At 56.4% G+C, this 24,773-nt stretch overlaps 14 protein-coding genes across 14 annotated transcripts; 7 read left to right on the top strand and 7 right to left on the bottom strand.

Moving 5' to 3' along the window:
- Positions 1-178: 178 nt before the first annotated feature.
- On the bottom strand, positions 179-1,183 carry PHSY_001999 (hypothetical protein; the record flags this gene model as incomplete). The annotated part of the gene is made up of 1 exon (XM_012332625.1): positions 179-1,183. The coding sequence occupies one exon, from the start codon at positions 1,181-1,183 to the stop codon at positions 179-181; it is 1,005 nt and encodes a 334-aa protein (XP_012188015.1).
- A 459-nt stretch (positions 1,184-1,642) lies between these two features.
- PHSY_001998 (hypothetical protein) lies at positions 1,643-2,578 on the bottom strand (the record flags this gene model as incomplete). Its single annotated transcript, XM_012332624.1, has 1 exon — positions 1,643-2,578. One exon carries the CDS (start codon positions 2,576-2,578, stop codon positions 1,643-1,645), a length of 936 nt encoding a protein of 311 aa, XP_012188014.1.
- A 655-nt stretch (positions 2,579-3,233) lies between these two features.
- Positions 3,234-3,773, bottom strand: PHSY_001997 (epimerase/dehydratase; the record flags this gene model as incomplete). Its single annotated transcript, XM_012332623.1, has 1 exon — positions 3,234-3,773. The coding sequence occupies one exon, from the start codon at positions 3,771-3,773 to the stop codon at positions 3,234-3,236; it is 540 nt and encodes a 179-aa protein (XP_012188013.1).
- Positions 3,774-4,167: 394 nt separating this feature from the next.
- PHSY_001996 (hypothetical protein) lies at positions 4,168-5,197 on the top strand (the record flags this gene model as incomplete). Its single annotated transcript, XM_012332622.1, has 2 exons — positions 4,168-4,587; positions 5,063-5,197. 2 exons carry the CDS (start codon positions 4,168-4,170, stop codon positions 5,195-5,197), a joined length of 555 nt encoding a protein of 184 aa, XP_012188012.1.
- Positions 5,198-5,313: 116 nt separating this feature from the next.
- Positions 5,314-5,820, top strand: PHSY_001995 (hypothetical protein; the record flags this gene model as incomplete). The annotated part of the gene is made up of 1 exon (XM_012332621.1): positions 5,314-5,820. One exon carries the CDS (start codon positions 5,314-5,316, stop codon positions 5,818-5,820), a length of 507 nt encoding a protein of 168 aa, XP_012188011.1.
- A 392-nt stretch (positions 5,821-6,212) lies between these two features.
- PHSY_001994 (sulfate permease) lies at positions 6,213-8,906 on the bottom strand (the record flags this gene model as incomplete). The annotated part of the gene is made up of 1 exon (XM_012332620.1): positions 6,213-8,906. One exon carries the CDS (start codon positions 8,904-8,906, stop codon positions 6,213-6,215), a length of 2,694 nt encoding a protein of 897 aa, XP_012188010.1.
- Positions 8,907-10,693: 1,787 nt separating this feature from the next.
- PHSY_001993 (predicted ribonuclease subunit) lies at positions 10,694-10,981 on the top strand (the record flags this gene model as incomplete). The annotated part of the gene is made up of 1 exon (XM_012332619.1): positions 10,694-10,981. The coding sequence occupies one exon, from the start codon at positions 10,694-10,696 to the stop codon at positions 10,979-10,981; it is 288 nt and encodes a 95-aa protein (XP_012188009.1).
- Positions 10,982-11,126: 145 nt separating this feature from the next.
- PHSY_001992 (hypothetical protein) lies at positions 11,127-12,371 on the bottom strand (the record flags this gene model as incomplete). Its single annotated transcript, XM_012332618.1, has 1 exon — positions 11,127-12,371. One exon carries the CDS (start codon positions 12,369-12,371, stop codon positions 11,127-11,129), a length of 1,245 nt encoding a protein of 414 aa, XP_012188008.1.
- A 123-nt stretch (positions 12,372-12,494) lies between these two features.
- Positions 12,495-13,357, top strand: PHSY_001991 (hypothetical protein; the record flags this gene model as incomplete). Its single annotated transcript, XM_012332617.1, has 2 exons — positions 12,495-12,943; positions 13,261-13,357. 2 exons carry the CDS (start codon positions 12,495-12,497, stop codon positions 13,355-13,357), a joined length of 546 nt encoding a protein of 181 aa, XP_012188007.1.
- Positions 13,358-14,785: 1,428 nt separating this feature from the next.
- Positions 14,786-17,188, top strand: PHSY_001990 (hypothetical protein; the record flags this gene model as incomplete). Its single annotated transcript, XM_012332616.1, has 1 exon — positions 14,786-17,188. One exon carries the CDS (start codon positions 14,786-14,788, stop codon positions 17,186-17,188), a length of 2,403 nt encoding a protein of 800 aa, XP_012188006.1.
- A 33-nt stretch (positions 17,189-17,221) lies between these two features.
- Positions 17,222-17,425, bottom strand: PHSY_001989 (hypothetical protein; the record flags this gene model as incomplete). The annotated part of the gene is made up of 1 exon (XM_012332615.1): positions 17,222-17,425. One exon carries the CDS (start codon positions 17,423-17,425, stop codon positions 17,222-17,224), a length of 204 nt encoding a protein of 67 aa, XP_012188005.1.
- A 447-nt stretch (positions 17,426-17,872) lies between these two features.
- On the top strand, positions 17,873-18,982 carry PHSY_001988 (hypothetical protein; the record flags this gene model as incomplete). Its single annotated transcript, XM_012332614.1, has 1 exon — positions 17,873-18,982. One exon carries the CDS (start codon positions 17,873-17,875, stop codon positions 18,980-18,982), a length of 1,110 nt encoding a protein of 369 aa, XP_012188004.1.
- A 131-nt stretch (positions 18,983-19,113) lies between these two features.
- PHSY_001987 (short-chain dehydrogenase/reductase) lies at positions 19,114-20,304 on the bottom strand (the record flags this gene model as incomplete). The annotated part of the gene is made up of 1 exon (XM_012332613.1): positions 19,114-20,304. One exon carries the CDS (start codon positions 20,302-20,304, stop codon positions 19,114-19,116), a length of 1,191 nt encoding a protein of 396 aa, XP_012188003.1.
- A 689-nt stretch (positions 20,305-20,993) lies between these two features.
- Positions 20,994-24,458, top strand: PHSY_001986 (potential zinc finger protein; the record flags this gene model as incomplete). Its single annotated transcript, XM_012332612.1, has 1 exon — positions 20,994-24,458. The coding sequence occupies one exon, from the start codon at positions 20,994-20,996 to the stop codon at positions 24,456-24,458; it is 3,465 nt and encodes a 1,154-aa protein (XP_012188002.1).
- Between the last annotated feature and the right edge of the window lie 315 nt (positions 24,459-24,773).

The following is a 24,773-nucleotide window of genomic DNA, read 5'->3' as shown; positions in this document are numbered from 1 at the left end:
TACCCACACATCGATAAAGACAGGTGTCAAGTCGCCACTACCATGACTCGCAACGATGCTGGCTGTGCAACATGAAGCTACATTCGGAGGAAATCTCGCATCTGTACAATGTCTACGTCTGAACAACTTGGTCATGGCATTCAGACTCCGCCACTTTGACAGATCGCCGGGTCTTTTCTCACCGAGCTCCTCTCCGTAAACTAGGATAAGCGATCAGGACTCCTGACTGCACCAAGGCATCCTCAGCAAACTTTGGCAGAAACATAGCACCTAGCAGCGATACCCCTCTCTGCATCGGCTCGCCCGAGAAAACGCTCCTCGTATACCTCGGCTCGTAAAACAACCACAGAGTGCTAGTCGTCCTCGTTCCCCATCGCATCGGGGTATGCGGGGCTGGCTTTGCCGTGGCAGCCAGAACGTACCTAATGCGTCCTCCTACTGCCACTGGGAAAGTGAAGAGTGTGGGCTCGGGTGAAGGGTGTCTGATACGATGATACAAGATCTCAGAGTACCGTCCCTCGAGAAGTTCGCTCGGGAACTCCAGACCGTTCTGCGTCCTCCTCAGCGGCGGTGGCAGGTACGTTCCTTGCTGAAGAGGATTGTCGTGACTTATGGTGTCAAGAGGTATGCCAGCCTTCGCTAAACGTGCCTGGATCACCTCGGATATCTGGGTGAGAATCTCGGGCTGCGGATTGAAGACAACCGGTCTGATGGCGGATGGAAGCGAACGACGACTAGCTAGAGAGAATGTCGGTGGGCCATTGCTGGTCACATCGCCTGGCAGGTTGTGGTCTTTAGAAAGATGTTCCAGCTCTCGCATCGACAGAGGATATTCGAGGGCTTGAAAATGGATCGGATTGAGCTCGAATGGACCCCACTCTCGACCTGAAGCATCTCGGAAGGCTGGTATCGGATGCTGCGATATCGTAACGAAAGATGGCAGCGCGTTACTTGTCGAAGCTTCTCCAGACTCCGGTTGTTGGTTCAAGTCGGAAATTGTTTTGGAGTCAGGAATGATCGTGGGGTCGTATCGAAAGTGTGCCGGGTGAGGTCGATAGATATGCTCCTCCCAGACGGGAACAAAATCAGCATGCGAAAGTTCAGGATCTACCGCTGCAGTGGTGACCACAGTCAAAAGCACAATGGGGAAAATAGTGCAGAGATGATCTTGAAGGTGCTTCATGATGTCTGAAGGGGACAGAATACATGCGCAGAGCGAGGTCGGAGCCAGAGAAGTGCAAACTCAACACTTACGACTTTTATGTTGTGTGTTGGCGAGACCTCTTTCAGGCTCCATGAGATCGATTCACGTTTTCGACGCTCGTCACTTTTGTTGAATGATGATGCCAATTGTGACCTTCAGATACGTCACAGAGTAACTGAAAGCTTTGACGAGTGAATGGAAGGTCTTCAAACTTCATTGAAACGTGGTGGGTCGAGTGACATTTGCAATGAACCTGTATGTTCGAAACAGACTTGGCCCAGGTCCGGGCCGAGCTTCCCATCAATGCTACAGATTACCAGGAATTGACCCTGCGGCACCCACTTTCAACTGCACAGCTACATCTCTCACGTCTGGAGCTTTGCATCTCACAATGCAAGCCATCTTCAGAATGGGCGCACCGCTCATGAAACTCCGTGATCAGCCGGGCAACAGCACCTTCATATCACCCGAATCCAAAAGCAGCGACTCGGTCCCTTTGGGCAGGAACATAGCACCCAGGAAAGCCGTCCCTGATCTGCCGCTGCTCGCGGTGAAAGCGTTCCATCGACGTTCGTAGAAGAGCCATAGCTTGGAGTTTCCTTCTCGTCCAGTATATACTGGGGTGAAGATATGCGCTTTGTTCGTCGTTGTTGCCAGAACATGTCGGATCCCCTCTGCCGTCTGTATTTTGAGCATGAATAGATTCTTGTGCGTTTTGATCGCCCTCCTGAGACGAGTGCCTGGAATTCGTAGAAGTTTTCCCTCGAGCATTCGGCTTGGCATCTGAAGGCTGTTCCGGTACCTTTCGAGCGGAGGCCAAAGCCACATCCCTTCCCTGAACAGCTTTTGATCGGGGACTATCGAACGAGCGCTCCATCCCACCTTTCTCAGATGACCAACGATGAGCGAATGGAGATTCTGCAACACCTCTGGCTCCGGTCGATAGACTATCGGTGACCAGGGAAATTGTTTGCCTGCTGGGTATGGAATGAATTCCATCGACACGGTTCCGTCTGGTCGGTAAAGGTGCGAGAGAGTTGGAATAGTGGGTGGGTAATAGTTGAGCTGGAACCTGTCCGGAGAAAGTCTGTATGGACCCCACTCGATGCCGGCGCTGTCCGTGTAGATCGGTGTGAGCGTGTGGGCGTCTGGCCCTTTCCTTGCCGGGAGCAGAGATGGGAGGCGCCAAGGACTCCTGCTGCCTGGAGCCGGTCTGTCGCCATCGACTACGCTGTCGTACGTGGAGCTGGACGAAGAGCTGCCGACGTCATCTGAGCCAGAAGCAGTGCGGTCTGCACCGCGATGCGAGTATAACTCGCTCAGAAGCTCGGGAGATGACGGTGCAGCATCCCTCATAGCAATGTCCATGGCCATAAGGTGACCGATCGCGAGCACTATTGCCAGCAAGATAACATAAGCGAGCCACCGAGCGGTCGAGGTTATCATCAGCATCCTGTTAATTTTCGCAGCTTAGGCTCGAAGAGTTCCGGTTCGACTGTGCTGTATATAGGCAAGCGAGTAAACATTGACCGTCAAGTCTTTTTAACTCTCTACCGTTCGACACTCTCCCACTGGCCTCGAGCTCTGATCCTGTGCCTCGGATACTACCGGACAGTCGACGTCCGGTTTGTGCTTCATATGACAACAGACGCATCCAAAGTTGTCCGGCAGAGCATCTCGAAGCTCGAACAAGCACATACTCATCAAAAGCAAGGACATCGATGTGCAACATGAAGACGCACTGATCGAGCGTTGGCGCCTCTCGAACGTAAGAGGAGTTCGACTGCCAGTCAATCGGCGGTATCACAGCATTCGCTCAGCTTCAGCTTCTTGCCAACCAATCAGCAAGATGATCGTCATTCGTCATGTCTGCTCCATCTGCTTCTTTCCGTTTGCAAGTCACGTACTCGCTCCCCAACCCACTCTCAACAACGAGCAAACCAAGCATTACAAAGCATCTCTGCGTTTTCTTCGCTTCCACCATGGTGTCGGCGCAGATTTCAAACCAGTTCATTACCTCCCACATCTATCACCCGTTCATCCACACATCGAGACTGACGCATGGCAATTTGCATCTTCGCCAGGCAACGGTCCTGTGCTGTGGACGCTTGACGCAAGCGAAAGGAACATTTTCGCAACGACAAAGATCCCGGGTCGAAGTCGGCTTGGTTCCACATGGAATCTGGACTGGAGAGATGATCCGAGGGACGCTTATGCCTTCTGGCATATCAAAGAAGAAGGACACAAGCTGCTGAGGCTGGATGTTTGGCCTATAGGTGCTGTGGTAGACGAGAATACGACTATTGCTTGGATTCTGGCGAGGATTAGGAGAGCAGCCGAGGTTCTGCAGCTTTGCAGCTCGGCTGGGATTTGCTCTGGGGCTTGGTATTAGGTCCGATTGGATTTGCCCGCCAAGAACACCATTGTGCTCCTCCGTTGTATGATCTTCTTCATAGGCATGTTTCGGAGATAGCCGGAGCAGCACTGCTTCAGTTGGGCGGATGCACTGTTGCGACGTTGACATTGTGATACAGATTCTCGCATTGGTGGGCGTACAGCAATCTCGCATTGAGGGCGTAAGGCAATTTCACATTGGCAGGTGTCAAGCAATGAATGATGGGGTCGCACTGAACACAGAGAGAGCAGCCCACATCTTCGAGGATGAACAATATCGAGGAGAGCCTACTGTATATGATCTACCAAAGAGGGCGTCGTCAACCGTCCACTCGCCTCCACCAACGTCTGCCTACCACATGCCGATCTGCAAATCATCTGCAGCAATGAATGATACGAACGGTAGCTGAGACTGCCATGCTTCACGAAGCGACTCTACTTCGAGATGTCATCCTTGAGTGCACCGATGCATCGCTCGGCTACAAAAGCAGACCTCGGCCAATTCGATGCGGTCTTCGAGCAAATTCCCCGCTATCTCTCACTCGACAATCGACACTCGAAGAGCAACCATGATGGCCGTCCGCTCAATCTTGATCATCTCTTGCCTCCTCCTATCACCTCTTACATTCAGCATCTCACCGGCTGGCTCCTGGAACCAGAAAGAAAGAGCCACGTGGCTCGCAACCCAACGCTACCTCGACACCGCCTACTCGCTCAATAGCCCCGAGTACCGTTCGCCGTACCCGTACGATATCGCTCTCACCTCATCCGAAGTCGAATCCGCTTGGAACTACGCAACGCAACCTTCCACCGGACCCATCTACAAGAACATCTACCAGGGCAGTCCCGGGTCCGTATACGTTCTCACAAAGATTCCGGGCAGTCATCCACTTTTCAGCAGCCGGGGGCTGGACGCGGATGGAGTGAGTAAGAATGCGTTTTTGTTCTGGAAGGTCAAGAAGAATCGGCACAAGCTGTTGGGCGTCGAGGTTAGGGCGGTGGGTGCTCCGACGGAGCCGCTTTATACAATGGAGCAGGTGTTGAGGGAACATCGTATGCTGTCAGGCTGGGGAACTGTCATGCGTGGAGAACTGGCCGCTACATTTGAGAGTCTTCGAGTCCTCATGACATGTGAGATGTCGAATGCTTCTCTCCCATATCAAGTTTGGCCGCTTGTTATAGAAGTATCTTAGGCATGTGAATCTAAATTCTGCTGTCCGTTGATGCTTGGCGATGCCAAGCTCTCTGTTACGCACATCCTTGAGACCTTACTACCATTCCAAGCAAGAGCGTCGTGTGGTTCCGTTGTGGTGGGCTGCGGTGGGCTGTCGAGTCGCCTGGCTCGATACGTGTGACAGCTGGGGGCCCACATCTCCTTGGCGGCTGGGGCGCGATGAGGTAATTAGCCGCTGTACCGAGCATTTCCCTTCATTTTCGTCCGACTCGACCGACATTACCACGTAGATAAGACGTCCGGATATCAACCGGTACGGCAATTACGATTTCGACTGCGGCGTGGGATCACGTGGCGTCGAGTTCCGCCACACCTCACAGATGGAGGGTCATAATGTTCAGGCTGCAAGTGTGCCGGACGCATAAAAGGAGATGACATTGTCGTTATGATCCAGCAGATCATATTCACCCTCTCTGCGCTTGTCAACCCCTTGTGTTAACATTCCAGCACAGAAATGCTGGTCAGATCTCTTCTCTTCCTCATGCTAGCAACCACATGCTTGTCTCTACGCATCATCCCTCCGTACCGCTCCATATCACCCGTCGACTCGGCCATGCACACCAGATCCTGGTCCATCCACTCCTCGCTCCACGCTTCCCGCGGCCTCACTTGGATGCACCTCTCCCACTTCAACCCCAACTCCCTCCCCGCCTTCCAACGGGACGCTTTCGACCTCGCCGTCTCCCACGGCGTCCACCCCGTCGGCATCCACATCCCCTCCACCTCCCGCTCATCGTTCTTCGGTCTCCGAACACCCACCGTTCGAGGTTCTCCGGTTCGTTATTTCTTCAGCATCGTACCACCGAGCTCCGAATTAGGTGGAAGGATGAGACTACGGGAAGACGTGGGACACAAGACGGCGGTGGTACTGTGGAGACAGGCGGAGGGAGAAAAGGCAGATCTGGTCCATGTGGACGTGCTAAAGGACGAAGGGTTTGAGTGGCGCGATCACTTGTATGATCTGGGAGCAGTCTTGAGGAGGACATGATGCAACTTTTGATCTGAGCCTTTTGGTCAAACAGAAGGCGGTGATGAAGTTGCTTCCTTGAGGATGTAGATGGATAATGTGAGCGATCCGCAGTTCGGTCGGTGAAATCACACATACAGAGGTTGAAGCATGTTTCCGCCAGTCGTTGCCTCATGATCGCCAACATTCCTGAGCTAAGTCCACTTTAATCAGCCGAGCAGCCGCCGCACTCGCGCTCACCACCATACATCGACCGTTGATCAAACCATTGTTTATGAAACATGCATCAATCGTCAACATTCTGCAATGTGCAAAATCTATACAAGTACACTACACCAAGACGAAAGCAAAAAAACGTGTGACAGGGACTGCAATAACCCAAGGGTGACAAAGGTGAAACAAACAAGCCGTGATCATACATCCTTGTCAAGGCTCGAAGAGATCTGTGAATCCTCACCGAGACCCTCGGTGGCAGCGGCAAGAGCAGCCGAGAGATCCAGGTGGAAGAACGGAGTGAGATCGTTGCCCCAGATGATGGGAACACCGATACTGCTCGGTTCCGATGCCCTGCGTTGATCGGCCACACCTCCCTCGAGATCCTTCTCTACGCTGTCCCTCGAGGGCGTGTTGCCGCTGCTCGAGCTCTCCTCTCCCTTGTTCTGATCCAACGTGTGCACATCGTACAACGCTTCGCCGATCGTGACCTTGCGAATCCTATCCGCATCATCGTCGTCCTCGTCGTGCAGATCGACGCGGCTTCGACTAGCAGCCGCGCCATCGCCAGCAAGACCGGCCTCGAGCTCGGTCAGCTGCTTGTTCGGTCGTCCCTTGAACGGATACGCCGAACCCTCGTTGGCCGACTTGTGGCTCATACGCTCGATGGCTTTGGCACGACGTTCGGCTTCCGCCTCTTCACGCGCGCGAAGCTCGTTGGCCGAAAGCACCGAGTGCTGCGGCTGAGATACGACAGGTGCGATCTCGGTGATGCGCTTCGAGGGGAAGCCAAGACCGAAACCACCGGCGAGAAGACCACGTCGGATCCATGGAGAGAGGACGTTGGCAAAGTGGAATTCGACCTTGGCATCGGCATATCGTTCGACGGCGGTTCGAACGTCGACGAGCGTCTGCACCGACGTGGTGTCGACGTTGCTGACCGAGCTAAAGTCGAAGATGATGGCGCGAAGGATGGGACGCCTGTCAACGGCGTGAGCGGCGAGGTCGGCATCGACGAGATCGTCCTTGCGTCCGCGGCAGGTGGCAGCACGGAAAGCCTTGACGAGAGCCGGGTTCGGCGGGCCAGGGTCGTTCCAGGGGCGGTCGCCGAGCCTGTTGTTGGCCGAGGGCTTGCCGGGACGGGTCTGCTCCTTGACCCTGTCGATCAGAAGGTCGGCGATGCTCGATGCGTTCGGGTAGGTGAAAGCCTCCTCGAATCGATAGATCAAAACACCAGGCGGGGGAGGTTCGACGTGGATCGAAGGGTCGCGAAGGCCATCCTTGTCGTCGAGCGGCACAAACACGTCGCGGTGCGAGAGCGTGAGTGCGGACGAGTGAGGGTCGGTGGTGCCGTGGCTAACGCGGACCAGACCGAGCCATCGACCACGCGGGCGAGCGATGCGGATGAGCAGCAAGACCAACGAAGCTGCGACCGAGACGTAGACACCGTTCTCGGTGTTGGAGAAGACGGTGGCAAACACGGCGCCGAGGAAGATGATCAGCTCGAAGGGGCTGATGAGCCAGAACTTGTACGAGACCGAGAAGGGCACCAGCAGATCGGTGACGGCGTGGATGATGACGGCGGACAGCACGGCGTTGGGGATCCAGTAGAAGGTACCGCTGAGCGCGTAGATGGCGATGAGCACGAGGATACCTGTGAACCAACCAGCCAACGGCGTGCGCACACCAGACTTGGACTTGATGGCGGTACGCGAGAAGGAACCGGTGGCGGCGTAGGCACCGAAGCAAGGGCCGACGAGGTTGGTGACACCGATGGCGATCAACTCCTGGTTAGGGTTGATCTTGTAGTTGTTGAGACGACCGAACGACTTGGCGATGGCGATGTGCTCGAGGAGCAAGATGACCACCGAGACGGGAAGCTGCGGAGCGATGTCGCTAAGTAGCGAAGTGTTGAGGACGGGCTGGCCAATGTGCTTGAAGCCACGAGGCACGGTGAGGAGGACGCTGATGGGATATTTCTTGGGGTTCTTGTAATGGCCCAACCAGATGCGCGACGCGACGGTAAAGACGATGATGACGAAAGCGTTACGCAGCACCGAAACAAAGAACATGGTGCGGGCGGTGCGAGGGTAGCGTTTAGGGAGCCAGCCGCAGAACCACTTGATAAAGTAGAGGAAGAAGAGGGCAGGCAGACCGAAAGCAGCGTTGATGTTGGTCTGGGGCAGCGCCTTGAGCGTGTCGATGACGATCTTGTAGGCGGGGTTGCCGTTGGTGTTGACCTTGCTGAGGCCGAGGAGCTTGGGCACCTGGCCGGCGGCGATCTGGAAGGCGGAACCCGTCATGAAACCGGCAACGGCAGGCGTGGGGATGAACTCGATGATGAAACCGATGCGGAGCAGACCGATACCGAGGCAGATGACACCGCACAGGAAAGCGAGCGCGATGGCGATGACTTCGGCGGACCAGGCATTGGTCTTGTGCATGACGTGCTGGATGACGTTGAAGGTCTGGAGCGACATGACTGCGACGGGACCGATGGTGACATCCTTGGAGGTGGCAAAGATGGCGTAGATCATGACACCGACAAAGGACGAGTAGAGACCGAATTCGGGTTTGAGACCGGCGAGCTTAGCGTAGGACATGGACTGGGGAACGACAACGAGGGCGACAGTGATACCGGCGATGAGGTCGCCAATGAGCCACTGGGTGTTGTACGAGCCAATCCATCTGCGGAAGGGGAAGAGGCTGTCGAAGTAGTCGGCCGCCTTGGAGCCAGGATGACCGAAGACGTTGCCGAGCCAGTCTCGACTGCTGACGACGGGAACGCCGAGACGGTTGATCTCGGTGTCATTGTAACCGATGGCCCATTTGAGGGCGTTGGAGCCTCTCTGGCGGAGGGAGGCCTTGGCCTCGGGATGGGATGGAGAAGCCATGGTGGGGTCGGAGACGGTGATGGCGAGGAGAGAACCAACACCGGAGGGGGGGAGGGGAAGGAGTTGACGGGGAAAGATGTAGAGCGCAGAGGAGATCGGAAGCAGGTCTATATACTTTCGAATGCTTGCGAGGAAAGGAGGGAGTTTGGAAGAAGGCGGCCTACGGGCAAATCCGATATTGATTCGGTAGGATTGGTCGTAAGGTGGCAACCAGCAAAGCGGACTTGCTTGCCAAGGCTTGTAGAGGGAAAACTTTGTGCAATACGCGAGCAAGCGAGGTGAGGTGCCGGCGTCTCGAAGGCGGGATTATGCCGGAACGGGACCCAGAAACAATGGTCAACGTGGGATCGAGAGCGCAGTAGCGTACCGTGACGAACTGTAGCTCGGGAAGAAACTGGAAGAGGGACAGCCTGCGGCAACCACGCGATCACGTACGACTGTGGCTGGAAGGAAGAGAGACAGTGCAGGAGGTGCGAAGCGCGTGGACGTGGAAGCGAGACGAAGACGTATGGTGCAAATGCGCAGCAAGGCGGTGGGAAGCGCTGATATGGCGATTCGGCAGGCAGTGATTGCGCGGACAAAGTGGCTGAAAGATGTCGAAGGTCTGGACTCGGATCGGTAAGGAACGGTCGAGAAGGAGCACGACCTTAGCGTGGTTCCTGAGCAGAGCAATGAAGACTGTACCAAGGGAAAGGACCGCTATTTGATGGCTTGGTGCCAACGTGGGTTGGAAGGCGACAAGAGATGCTGGAGGTGGGTTAACGAGATGGCGTGCTAAGCAGGTCGGAAGATGAAGTTGACGAGGCAAGAACAGAGGGTTACCGAGACGGCTGTCAGGAAGACTGGTTGGAAAAGAAGAAGAAGAACTGATGCAAGCGCCAAGCACGGCTCACATCTAATTTACTGTGTACACGATCGCAGCAGAGTTTCGTTGGGCGGCATTGTGCTCGAGCGAGTGAAGGGGCCATGGAGAAGGGATTAGCCGTTGCATGGGTTTCCTGTCACAGAGCGCAACATGGTATGGGCGATGGTGTGATTACCGCTTCAAAATCTGGAAGGCCGAATGCGAAGAAACTGGCTGGCTGGCTGCCAACAGGCAGACGGCAATTGCGGAGAGCTGAGCTGAGTGGAGTTATGCAAGTCTGACTGAAGAATGAACCCGGATGGCGACATCGGACTCGACCTGTCAGAATCTGCAACGGTACAGCCACCCTGCCCGGCAGATCTACTCGCAACGGGCGGCAGCACACCGCCATCGGAGAGTTTCTTCCATTTTCATTCTGCACTCTGCCCATCGCCGACGTAGCCCGTCATAGTTGTTCTACTTGCCCTATCACAGAGCTGTTTAGCATTTCGAGAGGACAGGAGATGAGGAGCCATGTAATCAGCGGAACTACACAAGGATCCGGCCAAAGGTCACTCTCAGATTGGCAGACGCGATGCCGGAACGGCCAAAGCTCCACACCGAGCGGAAACCGCTGTGGAACGTCTGGAACGACAAGTTAACAAATCGCACTTTTTATTTATTAAAAAGTTAACAACCGTGTGCAGCGAAACCAGCCGCGGACCATATGGAAGTTGGCACTTGAAGAGTCACCTGGCCCGCGGCTCAAAGGCGGGCAAAACAGGCTGGAAAGTTAACAGATGCAATTTCACATCGATTCTGCCTCGACGCCGCCTTGGCAGGAAATCGAGGAAACTCTTTTCTTCGAGACTCGCCTCGCGGGGATACATCGGAGCACGCCATCCAGCATCGACTTTGGCGGCGAGCTGACGTCTCGTCCTGCATGCACTGCATCGCGCTTCTAAATCTTCTTCGACTTCTTCAAAGCGAAATGATCGCCGATCTTACATTCACAAACGTTGACCCACGACTGTTCGTGCGAGAAACGACTCATGACGCCTTCTGCCGCACTTTCCGCTGCATCGTGCCATGTCGCCATTCCATTGCGATATGCGCCTTCTCCTGTCCTTTGCCAGATGCTCATCCTGGCTTGCGACGTGAGTCTGGATCCCGCATCCCAAATACAGGCATTAAAAGCTTCATGAAAGTTTCAATCAAACTCGCAGCCTAGACGAGCGTCAAGCCACTTCAAATCGCACCACCACAACAAACCGAAATCTGGATCTTTCGTGTGGTGACTTTTTGTTCCATTGCAGCGGTATTATCATCATTGCGTAGCGTAGCTTGCCTTTGACGTGAGCGCGGGGAATCCGCCTTTACTTTTCTACAAATGGACTTGTCTGCGGTGAAGTCGTCGGCGAGGCTAGAGCTTCCAACGTCTGTGCAACGCTCGCCATTGACCAAGTCGCATCAACGGCTGTCAGAGACCTTGCATACCCAGGTTTCATGCTGTCGCTGCTGCTACTGGTGCTGTTGTAAGCTACCTCGACGGGGATCAACGGCGACCGAACCCGTTCGGGTGGTACTCGAGGCAAATCAAAGTACGAGTCGCCACCGGCACGAAGTTCTTGCGGCGAGGTCGAGGCCGTGTCTGGCGTCGATGGCGTTATGCCCTTTGACGCTGGCGACGCTGGCGAAGAGCGTCCCGAGCCGGTTCCAGGCCCAGACACGCTCCTGCGATGCCCTTCTCGACTCTGCGTTCTGACTCTCGCAGCTTCCTGCTCCCGACGCTCCGCCTCTTCGATTTGACGCATCATGCTTCGTGCCCCGTGTCGAAGCACGGGACTCTGCCTCGCTGCCTTTTGCCTTCGCGCCATGATCTCGCGCCGCAACGCCTCGTCGCCCTCTTCCGCTCCCGTCGGTTTGTCCGACCCGGCCGTGGCTGTCAGAGCCTCTCCCCGCTCCGTTCGGGGCGAGGTCGGATCGGCCGCTGCCAATTCTGCTTGGGTCATCGGATGCACCGTCTCGTTGTGCAGCTGAGCCACCTCGTCCGCCTGAATGGCGATGCGACTAGTGGAACGAGCTGTTCCTGCGGCCGAGATCCCGCCACCTTCTTTGGATCCAGCTGCTGCATCCTCCTGTCCTTCCAACCATCTGATCCTCGCAGCGCGCGTCCACTTGGGCTCGTAGTTGGACGCCAATCCTACCTCGATCTTGTCTTGACAGTTTTTGCAACTGCATTCGGTGTTCAATGGAGCTTCAAACGGCCATCGACCAGCTTGCACCTCCTTTTTGACAGCAGCATCGTCTAGACGCCTTTCAGGCGGAGTCTTCCTGCCGGCGCCTTCGGGCTCGAACGACTGCAAGTCCTCCGAGATGGCCCTTCGGAAGCGCTTCCACCGCGACAACTTGGTCTTTTCGGTGGTCGCCGAGGCCGGCTTCGCGTACTTCGCCGGCTGAGAAGTTGATGCTACCGTGTTCGCGTGCCATGCAGCACCTCCTTGCTCGTCCTCTGGAGAGCTCAGCGGAGATGGGCAGACGACAGGCACGCCGTCGGCTCGCCTTCGCTGCGCGAGGCAGCCGTCGCGATCGTACGATCGAGTCGTGCGCAGCGGACTCATGCCGTCGCCAGTCAAGCTCGGCGGACCGGGTGCTTGCGGCGTGCTGTACCGCACAAGGCAGCTCTTGGGCCTGCTTCCGCTCGACGTCGTCGGTGATTGCTGCTTACCCAGCGAGCTGAAAGTATGCACGAATGGGCTGGTAGACCGAGGCGGTTGGGGACTCGACGACGAGGGCGATGCCGTGTGAAGTACCGTGACCGAGGAGCGGCGCGAATTGCTGGCTGCTCCCGAGATGGCGTGCTGAAATTCGGCATCGACATCGTCAAAGTCCGGAAGGCTCTCCTGAGAGGGAGACGTGTCGACGCGACAAGATTCATCGTCATCGAACGGCGTCATCAGGCTTGGGATGCCGCGAGCTGCGACCGGGGCGACGAGTCTCGGACCGCCGTCATCGCTGCTGGTGAAAGTGGCTTGCGCTGGCTTGGCAGAAGCGGACGAAAGATTTGCATCGCTACTTATGGTTGTGACATCTGTGCTGCCAGTATTGCTCCCCCAGCTGGCTATACGGGTCCTCCAGGATGTAGATGCGTGTGGTGGAGCATGTCCAAGCCCCGATGCCTTCCTGAGACCTGGTGAATGGGCGCGTGCGAGTTGTGGCGAGATGGCGCGAGCGATGAAGCCGCTCGAGGGACTGACGATGGGCGGACTCTGAGCACGCGTGGGACAAAGAATGAGCAGCTTACGTAGCTCTGCGCAGTCGGTTTCCGGGATGACTTGACACTTGTGATCGAAAGCGACCTGCTTGACACCAGGCGAGGCGGTGTGGGTCCTTTCAACGTGGAATTGCGACATGTTTTGAAATAGACCGAGGCTGCTCCTCAATTTTTCGTTCGCGCAGAATGACTGTCTGTGCCACCTCTTGTGTTGTGTCTTGTGTCCTGGGTCCAAGGCAGCCAGCGCTTCTAGAAACAGAGGCGGTACTAGCGTTCGAGCATCCTGACAAGATCCGATGTTATCACAGCGACGATCCGTTCAGGCCTGCGTAGATTACCTGACGGTGAGTCCGGCTCTCGAAGCAATGTCGTGAAAGACGACGTGTAGCTTGGCTGAAGAATGGTGGTGATGATGGTGGTTGGCGCTGAAGGACAACACACACGAGCTTGACGGTGCATCAGCCCAACGCTTCTGAACTGTCTGCTGTGTGTGTTTTCCGAGTTGTTCTCAGAATTAGGGTTGTGTTGATCCTGGCGAGCCTTGTTCAGGGTCTTCACACGGGCACTGAGTCAACTGACACTGAGCTGCAGCTGCATGCGTGGTCACGGTAGCCATTTGATTTCCAAAAAAGAACAATTCATGTTGGTTTTACCTCGGGAAGGGCCCGAGATCCCGTTCACGCAGGCTTGTCCCCGCGTACAGCTTCCTTTAGTGTGATTATCGCTTGCGACTGGCAACATCGGCTGATCTTGTGACTGAGGCCACGAGGTTCTAGAATTGCCCTTGCGACAGATGACGCGCTGGGGATCGGCATAGAAGCAATCGATCCATCCATCTCGTGAAGCAACATTGGCGTCTTGGCTCCAACCTCCTCTCGCTCGTCACTTGCTCTTGAGGGTCAACATCCTCGCAAAGGGATCGAGTGTCGTTTGCTTATGCTGGCCGGCCACTGACACTGCGAGGATAGGGCTGCGTATGTCGAGTTAGAGCACGACCAGACACGAGCAGACTGTATCATATACAAGACGGCAAGTTCTCTCGCCGCTTGACCGTTGCCGACGGCTCGCTTTGAGTCGCGACTTCCCGCCTTGGAGCACATGAGTGAGATATATATTGATAGCTTCTCCGTCGTCTGATGAAAAAGAGAACAGCCTGGTGCGTCGAAGGCTTAGGCAGCAAGAGCGTCCGCATTGCCGGCAAGCGCCGATCTACCGACACGAATCAAAACATCGGTGCGATTCAGAGGTCGAGTCGCCGCCCTCCACTCTGCGGAATTTTATGCACCTAATTTTTGTGATTTTGGCGCAACGGAGGTTGCCGGCAGGCGAGTCATGCAGCGTGACTGTGACTTTGCAAGAGCGTGAGAGAGCGACTGTGAACCCTTTGAAGATCAAAGTCACACCGCATCGGCCATTCCGCACAATCGCGAGATTTGAAGCCTCGTCCACCTCAGCCTCCTCTTCCCGGCCATCACCAGCCGTTCATCGAACCCAAACGCCCATCCGAACATACCTGATCGGCACCACTACCGACACTCGCGAGGTGCAATTGCCGAGATCGACGCTCTGCTGTTTTCATTGCCAGTCCAACGAGCACCAATTCAAGCATCGACAATATGGATTGACTTTGCTACTTGCGCACCATGGCCACCTCAGCATAGGACCACAGTCGAAGGCGCGCCGATCTTGAACCAGCGACTTCTCAGAGCATAACCGCCAGCGGCACCTTTCAAAGGGCAGAATTGCTCGATCGATCAGGCAATGTCGTTCTACAGCGCTTTCCCGACGAGCCCACTCAGCCGGTCGGCACGGATCTCGGAGACTTCCGTCGAGTCGCAAGCCTCACCTGATGTTCAATCGAAGCGCCCGATAGTGTATGGAAAGTCCTCGTCTCCGCTCGCATTCGGCTCAGCATCTCGGCGATTCAGCGACACTAAGAGCTTTGACGGCGACCCCATGGAACTTGCGCCTATGAATCCTCTCGGTGCTTCTCGCGGTGTATACTCGGCAGCTCCGTCTTCGCGTCATGTCAGTGGTCCAGCACGCTTGATGCGCAATCCCTTCGCACCCTCTGGGTCAGCTGCTTTGAACAATCCCTTCGACGACGGCTCTGATGCCAACGCCATCTCTCCTCCCATGCCATCGTCGAGCTTCACCAGGACCGTCAACGCTCGACGTCGCTCGTCCGGCTTGAGCAGTATCTCTGCTTCCAGTCCGACGCCCAACTTTGGCAGCCTCGTGGGCTCATTCCAGGAATCGCTTCTGCGCGGTCGCATGTCCATGCCAGCCTCCAAACCTCTCATCTTTGATGCCGAGATCGGCGTGCTTGGTATGGGCAGGTGCAAGCCTTCTCTGCGTTGTCCGGCGCATCTTAACGTCCAATTTCCAGCGCACTTTTACGACTTCCATGCTTTCGATGCCCCGTCTGCTTCGTCGCTCAGCGCAGGCTCCACCGCCGCTCTCGGAAGCCCTTATGTCGGAACCATCGATCTAGAGGCTCATTACCACAACACCCTTCTCTCCGAAAGACTGCAGGCGCTCAGCACAGGAAGGTCTGAACAAGCCGAGCAAATCGATCTGCCTGCTTTTCCAGGATATGCTGTTCCGCCCAAGGGTCAGATCCAGCTGATCGTCAAGTACCCCGATCTCAACGCAGTCAAACTCTTCTTGGTACCCTACGACCTCACCGACATGCAGCCGGGTACAAAGACCTTTGTCCGCCAAAAGACCGTAGCCCGACCTAGCTCGACCAACGACGATGTAGCAACCAACGTCGACCAAGACGGTCAACTAGGTATCCGCAGCACGCCCAGCAACGTCCGAGCGACGCCAGCTAAGGAGGCTTTGCGCTTCGCCATCCACCTTCAGTTCTGCTGTCCGCCTGCCAAGGATGCGCATCACGATGACCACCAGGCCGGCTTCGACGGCTCCGAGTCTCATCGCTTCCGTCCTCATGACCAGACCATCAGGGATAGAGCAAAGAAGAACACCAACGGCAAAACGCCCAAATCGCCCAGAATCTACCTTCACAAGACGATCCGTCTGGTGTTCGGAGCGCGCGCCCTCGACTCCAGTGAGAAGCTCGTCGACCACATCGAGACGCCGGGCCAAGGAGCTCAGCGCTTCTCCACCTACTGTGGACCAGAGGAGGAATGGGAGCACCTTCGTCATCAAGTCAAAGCAGCGCGTTGCTCCGCAGAGCGTTTCAGATCGCTTTCCCTTGCCGATTCTTCGTCCTCTTCGCTCGAGCTCGCTGTGTCGAACGTGCCATCCAACGGCCTCGGCATCGCCATCCAGAGCACCCTTCCACACGCTGCCCGATCTAACGCCGATGTTGGACAACACGCGCAAGGGGGCGTCATGCCGCTCAACTCGGATCCAAATGGTGAACGATGGCTGTCAAGTGGCTCATTCGCACAGCAGTCTGAAATCGATCACGCTTCCGAAAGGAGCGCGCAGCTGCCATCGGCGACTCCATGGGGTCCCAGCAGCCGCGAAAGTAGCTTCGGCGTGCCAGCTCAGCATTGGCCTCAGTCTGCAAACCATGATCAACATGATGTTCATCAGTTGGCACGCTCGCTCGCAGCCAGTCGTCTCACAGAAGCTCTCGCATCGAGTCGAGATGCCGCAGCCCTGGCAAACGAGTCGGCAGCGCAGACGTCCCGCCGTTCCCGGACGCCCGAATCGGCAAAACCATCCATTGAATCCGATCCGACTGAAGCGCAGCAGGTTCGTGCTGCAGTGTTGGCTGCTGCACGCCCTTCAAGGCTGCGTTCGGCATCGACGGCAAGCCTTTCTGAAGCGCGCGTTCAGAGCATCTCCGCTCTCGGTCGACTCGAAGAGGCCGACTCGAATGCCAAACAAATCAACAGCCTCTCTGCCGACTCGCCCTTCTCGCGTCGATCTTCGAAGCTCTCCACAGCTCTGGCAAAGGATCGTCCTAGCTTGATTAGAAAGCTCTCGGAGCAGTTCGCGCGCTCGCACACGCCATCACCGACGTCTAGTCCGAACCTCAAACCCACAACGCCGATGCGGCAGGCAGACGAAGAGCCTGTCGAGCTGACAGTGGATGATCCTGACGGCGTCGGCGGCTACAATTTTAGAAGCACTCCAAACACGCTAGTCAGGAACTGCTCTCAACAATCTTCCAGGTCAATACGATGAGGCTGGGCCCGTCGTCATCCTTTCCCATAGTCTTTAACAGCAACTTTTGTTTCGCATTTCGCACCAGTATGCATCCGTCTTAGCTTTCCGTTCTCTCGCATTCAGCATCTCGCACTTTGTGTTTCCATGGCACTGCACTCGGTTCCTTGCATGTCTCAATCGAGTCATTGCACCATCCAAGCGTCGAACTAATGTAAGTTGCGCGATGAGTTCGTCCGACAAGGCCGTCAGCTTCATCGGTGTGCGAATGGAAATGGGAAGTATGACCATATGCTGAGTCTGAGCGTGTGACCGCGATGTAGAGGCGCAGGCGGCTTGTGTGCGGAATTGCAGGGCGCTATGAACACAAGTGGTGAAGCAAAAAGTACTGCAAAAGCGTGCAGGGGGCGCTGAGCGGATCTACACGGTACGAGTGGCTTGTTGCTGATGTGTCGGCGCGTTTACCGGCGGTATCGCGGTCGGCGCTATGTGGCCGAATTCGTGGGGATGCCGTTTTCCCCCACGTTGAGTTCCACTCGCTCGGCAAAGGCTGACCCTACCTTTTGTCTGTCTGCTTTGACCACCATCTCGCTTGCATCTCGTCCGCTTGGTCCGTCCTGACATCGACATATATACTCCCACACCTGGACCTTCTCTCCAAGCGATCACGCAGCAACAACGATAGAATCAGGGCGGCGAACGATCATGGCTACGTTTTCAAGAACGACGTTCGACGCGGCAGCGTACTTGGCGTTTCGACCGTCGTACCCGAAATGGGTTCACGAAAAGATCCTCACCTACCACTTCGGTACGCCGTCGTTGCGTTCGCTTGCGAACAACAGGCAATCCTCCCTAGCGCTTGATCTGGGATGTGGACCGGGAATCTCGACGCTGTCACTGCTACCTCATTTCGATCGAGTGGTTGGCATCGATCCATCGTCCAAGATGGTCTCTGCTGCCATCACACCCACCACGCCAAACCTACCGTCTCATCTCCTGCCATCTCCGTCTGACGGGTCGAAAAACTCGCTCGGTCAGCTCGAGTATCGTCAAGGCTACAGCGAGCAACTCGACTTCCTGCCCGATTCCAGTGTAGACCTGGTCACGAGTGGACAGGCAGCACACTGGTTTGACTACCCCGCATTCTGGAAGACGCTGACTCGGGTGGTGAAACCAGGTGGGAGCGTCTGTCTGTACGGATACCCGGATTTCTTCTTGCCGGAGTATCCTAGTACGAGGACGTTGTTGAACAGGTTCGCGCTCAAAGACGGTTTGGGTCCAGGATCACCCTCGCTCAACGGCCAGACGCAGGTCGACTCGATCGGAGAGTACTGGGAACAACCAGGTCGATCGATCGTCAACCAAGGTCTCCAACCCGTTCCCTTCCCCACATCCTTCCCTGAGCTTGCAAAGCACTGGGACGAGGCAACAGCCTTCAAAAGAACCTTCTCCACCGAAGGTCTTGACCGCGATCAGATCTGGTCCTCTTGGCCACCCCTAACAACCTCGTCACTCGAAACGACCGGTTTGCCAGAACAAGTACGAACAGAATTCACCGGTGAACAAGCAGGCATAACGATGGACAAGAAGCTGAACTGGGACGAGTTGGCAAAGTACCTCAGGACCTGGTCTGCAACGCACACGTACATCGAACAGCATCCAGAGGAGAAGGAGCAAAGAGGTGGGCTGGATGTGGTGGATCGCTTCCTGGTGCAGTTGAGGGAAGAGGTGACCAAGCAGAACGGTGGAAAGGAGGTGGAGGAGTTGCATCTGAGGTGGCCGTTGTGCTTCGTTATGATTAAGAAGAAGCATTAGCTCGCTCCTTAAGGAAACGCTAGATGTTGTACAATAGAAATGGAACACAAGCTCAGCCTGACACGCTTCATACCGCTGTCGAAAATCATATGTCATTCCATCTACATGTTCCTGTTGATTGCGCTTGCTCTCTACGGCATAGGAGGGTTAGGCCTATCCTCCTTCTTGCTCTTGGCGAGATCGATCGTACCCTGCCTCCTAATCCTATGCTGCAACCAGAACGGCAAGACCCTGATCCACGCCAGATTGCCAATCCACCCGGGCACATACAAACTACCTCCCTGTCCGCTCAACAGCTTCTCCACCATCTTGGCACCCACCACCTCGGGTTTGATCATCTTCTTGTGGAACTTCTCTACAAAGATCTGTTCCGTCATGGGGGTTGCGATCCAGTACGGGTGTACGATGCTGCAGAGCACACCCGTTCTGTTCTGGTAGAGCAGTTCGAGTTCGAGCTGGAGCGTCTCGTGGAGCGATACGAGTGCGGCTTTGGTAGCGCCGTAGTCGGCACCTCCCGCTGGCATGATGAAGCTCCCGGCGCTGGCGGTGGACATGACGTGACCGTGGTTGTGCCTGATCATGTGCGGAAGGAACACCTTGAGCGTGTAAAAGTGCGAGAGCAGGTTGACTTCGATGGTCAACTTTGTCTTTTTCGGTTCAAACTCCAAAATGCTGGGACCGTCATTGGCAACACCGGCATTGTTGACGAGGATGGTCACAGGTCCGAGGTCAGCCTCAACCTGTTTAGCCGCGGAAGAGATCGAGTGGAAATCGGTGAGATCCGTCTTGTAGAATTTCACGGTGGAAGACAGGACGCCATTTTTGGGAGGGACAAGATCGAGGATGGCAACCTTGACACCACGAGCAGCGAGACGCGTGACCACCTCGATGCCGATACCTCCAGAGCCACCGGTGATGACGGCGACTTCGCGCGATGGGTTGGACCAGGCTCGTCGAGCAGAGATGGCACGACGACGTCGGAGGAACTTGCGAGCGACGTAGAAGGCGAACAGGGCGAGGGCGGCGGATCCAGCGCGCGTGGAGGTGATCTGCGTGTAGTAGCCGCCGAGTCGCTCGGGGAGGTTGTTGATGGAGAGACTCATGGTGCAGATAAGTAGGCAGAGGATGCGAACGAGGTGGGGATCAGCGAGGAGGAGGAGGACGACGAATGTCTTTTTGAAGGATGTCTCCAACGTGTGCGGGGTTGTGGTACAAAGAAGTCCCGTGCGCTGTGCTACGAGAGAGTGTGCACCGCCCAACTCCGTGGAAAGGAGGGTCTGCGAAAAGCGAAGCCAAAGCAAGCGAGTTACCACGCCCCGCATTTGGGGATCCACTTCTGGCGCGTGAAATGTCGGCGGCGGCGACTTTTGGCCGGAGCGGACACCTGTCCAGCCAGCCTCTACCCCACACACACAATAGAGGGATCTGACAGTCAGAGGCAAAGAGCTTAGAGCTCTTCGGTGAGTTGCCGAGCCGTGTGCCTGCTTGCTGTTCCTACATAGAGTGTGACAAGGGTCGGCTTGCCCGAGTCTTTTTGAGTAAAAAGCTAGTCGGCCCATCCACTCGGCAGCTCAGGTTCCAGTCAGTCAACCGCCAAGCCAAGGAAAGCGCGCTGCTTCAATGCAGGAAAAACGCTGGCGCGGTGTGAAAGGCACCAAGCAAGCCTCAGCGCGACTACTGTACTCAGCTAGAGTTCTCCTTTCGGTCCAGGGTCCGAAGAACGACACTCGGGAATTTAGGCCGCTTCTGTCGCTTTGTCTCCGCATTTCTCACGACTCCACAACGGAAGCGATCCGACTTGCAAGGCCGTCAGCGTCGTCGTCATCGTTTTCATCTAGCCACAGCAATACCCTCGTCCCTCTGCATCACACACGCATTACCATCCTTCTTCGCCGCGATCGCCCATCTGCACAGCTAGACTTCTTCGGCGATACGACCAAAATGGAAGCGTAACTTTGGTCGCCAAGCCATCCGCATTGTGTATCAAGCTCAAGCTCATTGCTCGCCCGGCATGCCAAAGACAATCTCGTGCCCTCACTCCGGGTGCGACTATCTCTTCTCAAAGCCCGTCCATCTTCGACGCCATCTCCTCTCCCATTCCGACGAACCGGTATGGAAGTGCCCCGACTGCGATCAGGAGTTCAAGCGCATCGACAGCTTCCAAAGGCACAAGAAGCGCATCCATCCAGACCAGCCCAACCTCACCGCAGTCAAGATCAACGCTGGCTCGAGCACAGATGAACACGAAGCCAAGTCGGACCAAGACGCCGAAGATCACATCGATGATCTCGATGTCACCTTGCCGCAAGCCGGCTCCAGCTCTCGTCCATCGTCCGCCACGCTGGCCACATCGCGTCAAACAGCAGGCACATACGATACCAACACCAATGGATTGCATGCATCGCCGTCTAGCAACTCCGCTCACAACTCCTCCGCCTTTTCGCCTGGCACCCCTACCTCGCGTCCTTCGGGCTCGTCCGCTTCGGCATACTACCGACCGCAACAGCTGTATCATCCCTACGCGCGCAACGATCCAGCCTCGCAATCCACTCCATCGGCCCACCCGCACTCTTCCACCGGCGACGCATCCAGCATGAGTCACAGTTCGTGGTCGGCTCAAAGTAGCCAGCCGCAGATGTACCCCGCTTCTACATCCGCAGCCACTCCATCTGCGCAGCTGCCCTTCTATCCAAACCTCTACGGAGCACCCATCTCTTGCAACGATGGCAACGCTGCATCCTCCACCGCCTACACACAGCCTGCCACTGCCGATCAAGCGGCACCGCTTTCAATAGCTTCACTCACTGAACCCTCGCCCTCGTGGGGATCCAGCTCCAATTCGGATGTCGAGGGCCAAAACTTCTTTGACGACATTCTGCAGTCCATCCTTATGGACTCCATCTCGAGCTTTGTGCCGCACGAGCCCATGGCCAACGTAGATTTCCCAGGCATAACAGCCATGTCTTCGGATGGCTACGCTTTCGTCGATCCAGTGTCAACGCAGCAGCAGCAGCAGCATCAGCTGGAAAATCAGCAAGCCGGTCAACCATTGCAGAGCAACGTCAATCCGCAGCTTCAACCTCACTCCAGCCTCTCGGTCGCTGCACTGCCCAGCCAGCAACAGCCACATTCGATGCAGCAGCAGCAGCAGTCGGAGCCACAATCCAGCTCGACTTCATCTTCACATCCTCTCCCGCAGCCGCTCGCCAATCTCGTCCCCTTTGCCACCTTTACCGACTCGGCTCACAACTCTGGCAGATCCACCCCGGCAACACCCCGACACCCACCCAATGGCATCAGCATGGACGACTCCGACGAGATGACCAGATCCGTCGAAAAGGTTGGCGACCAGGCAGCCACCAACATTGGCGCACGCACTCGCGACCTCGTGCTCCACGGCGTCAACATTCCCAAAAAGCCACCGCGTCTCACTGCTGCTTCCCTGTTCAGCGCTGCTACACGGCACACGCGTTCCATGCTGCCGCTTCTACCGTCCTACTGGCTGCTCGATCATCGCAGGCTCGCTGCAGAGCGTCCCTACGTCTTCATTTCGCTGCTCGCCATTGGAACGCTTTGGCAACCCCGCGCAGATGTCAAGGCGTACGGTGCTGAACTCTGGCAGCTCATCTTTCGCAGCATCTGGGCTGGTGCTGTTTTCTATCTCGATCAGCCTCAGCTGATGCGTGAAGCGACGGCGGTGATGGCCTACACCCACCTCTACTCTTTTCTCTGCCGCGACGAGAGCATCCGTCGCAAGTCGATCCACAGCACCTACACCGGCAGCTCGCTCAGCGGAGAGCACGGCTGGCGGCAGGGCATCTGGTTCCTCGTCGGTCCCTGGGAGGAGTCTCTGCAGCGACTGCTCGGTCCCACGCTTCAGATGGCGCTTGTTGAGCTCGAAGTGCTGGCGAGGGATCAGACCACCAACAAGCTGTCGTCGGAGCAAAAGAATCTGCTGGAGCGTCTGCATGGCGTTTGGAAGCAGTGGTCGGATGCGGAAGAGGTGAACCGCAACATGATCTGCCACGCCATCACCGAGTCGCATCATTCCGAGTTCCTGTCCTGCTACAGCCAGATGCGTAGCATGGGCAGGCTCGCTTGTCAGGCGCTGGTGCCGTGCGCCGACGACGTGTGGGATGCAAAGACGTCGATCGAATGGGCCAAGCTGGTGCTCGAACACAAGGCTACGCGGGAAGGTAACCAGCGGTCGTTGCTGTCGGGCAAGAAGCAGCTCGGTCCCATTCTGGATGCGCTGTTCGACGTGGAAGCGCCATCGCCGACGTCGTCAAAAGATGGCAGCGCTGCTCACGACGCAAACAAGACCAAGCGCGAACTGGAAAACACGCTCTGCTTCACAGTCAAGGAACACTTTGCGCTGCTGAGCCTGCTCGAAGGTCTGCATCTGCTCTGGATCGCTCGACACGTGCCGCCGTTCCGAACGGGTACGTCGTACGCCGCGGACTTCACACCGGCGCAGCCGTCGTTCGCTGCGGGGCTCGAGTCGGCTTTCTCCATGAAGGGCGGCACCGCATATCACAAGCTAAACGTGTTGGATGCCGAGATGATGATGGCGGCGCTGTCGAGATGGATGCGACTGTATCATCAGTCGTACTTGCCGAATCCGGTGGCGAACGGCACTGGGATCGGTCAGCCTGTTCACGGCGGTGGGTCTGCGCATTCGGGTGAGAATGGCAAGCAGGGGGCGAATGGTGCACGGGTGCCGAACTTGGGACCGAGCAACGACCGGTTCCTGTTGCACTTTCGTTTTCACGTCATTCAGCTTTCGGCGCTGTTCAATGCTCAGCACGTCGTACACGCTCTCATCGCCACGTGTGGAGAGCACGTCGATGCCAACGAAGCGGCGAGCTCGAACACACTCCGTGGAATTGCGGCGGCGAGGTCGAACCATCAGACGGCGATTCCATTGCGCTGCGAGAGCTGCGTCGACGCGTCTGCGTGCCCCTACCGCAACTTGCGGCTGCAGCGTTGGGCCGCGGTGCACGCCGGAGCGGTCATCGGAAACTTCATGTCCATGCCGCGCCTCTCGAACCTCACCCCCGTCATCCTCGAAGGCCTCGGTCAGGCGTTTGGCATCCTTGTCATCCTGTGTCGTCTCCAGCGCCCTGCGTCTGTGCGTCGACGCAGTGTCTGTCGCTGTGATGCACAGGTGCGAGAAGGATCTGTCGAGCTGATCTCGGACCAGTGCCTGCATCTGGATGCCGAACGACCGAGTCCCGCGACCCGGGAGGCGGAGATGATCAGCGAGAGGTTCGAAACGAGCGCCGAGTGCTGGCTGCAGCACGGAACGCTGGACGAGGGCGCCACGCTGTTGGGCCAGCCGATACAGGACTGGCCGTTTGTGCTGCAGGATATGGGCAACGAGCTCAAGGGCGTCGCCGGCGCGTGGCAGACCGCAGAGGAGTTCTTGGGCGTCGCGCAGAAGATGCTGAATAGCTTTACGTTTTATGTTGACTAAGCGAGGGGGAATGTATGAACATGGAGATCAGTGCACAGTCAGTTTGGGTGTGTGTGTGTCATTGACCAAGATTGTACTGCGTTGAGGTGGCGTGAACAAGATGATGGGCCGAGGTGGTCGTTGTGGAAGCTGAGAGGAAGCGAGGAGGGATGATGGAACGGCGATATCGGTGTGAGCTTAATTCCGAAAGGGTTCTTCCCCGCAGTGTTGGCGTTTTCAGATGCACGGTTGCATGCACGCAAAATTCGCAGCTTCCAACAGGTATAAAATCTTCGTCGTTCCTTTCCATTTACCACCATCCATCTTGCCACTCTA

The sequence above is a fragment of the Pseudozyma hubeiensis genome (assembly GCF_000403515.1).
Source record: "Pseudozyma hubeiensis SY62 DNA, scaffold: PHS21, whole genome shotgun sequence".
Lineage (NCBI taxonomy): Eukaryota > Fungi > Basidiomycota > Ustilaginomycetes > Ustilaginales > Ustilaginaceae > Pseudozyma > Pseudozyma hubeiensis.
Note: the sequence above shows the minus strand (reverse complement) of the source record. Positions and strands in the feature narration are given on the sequence as shown.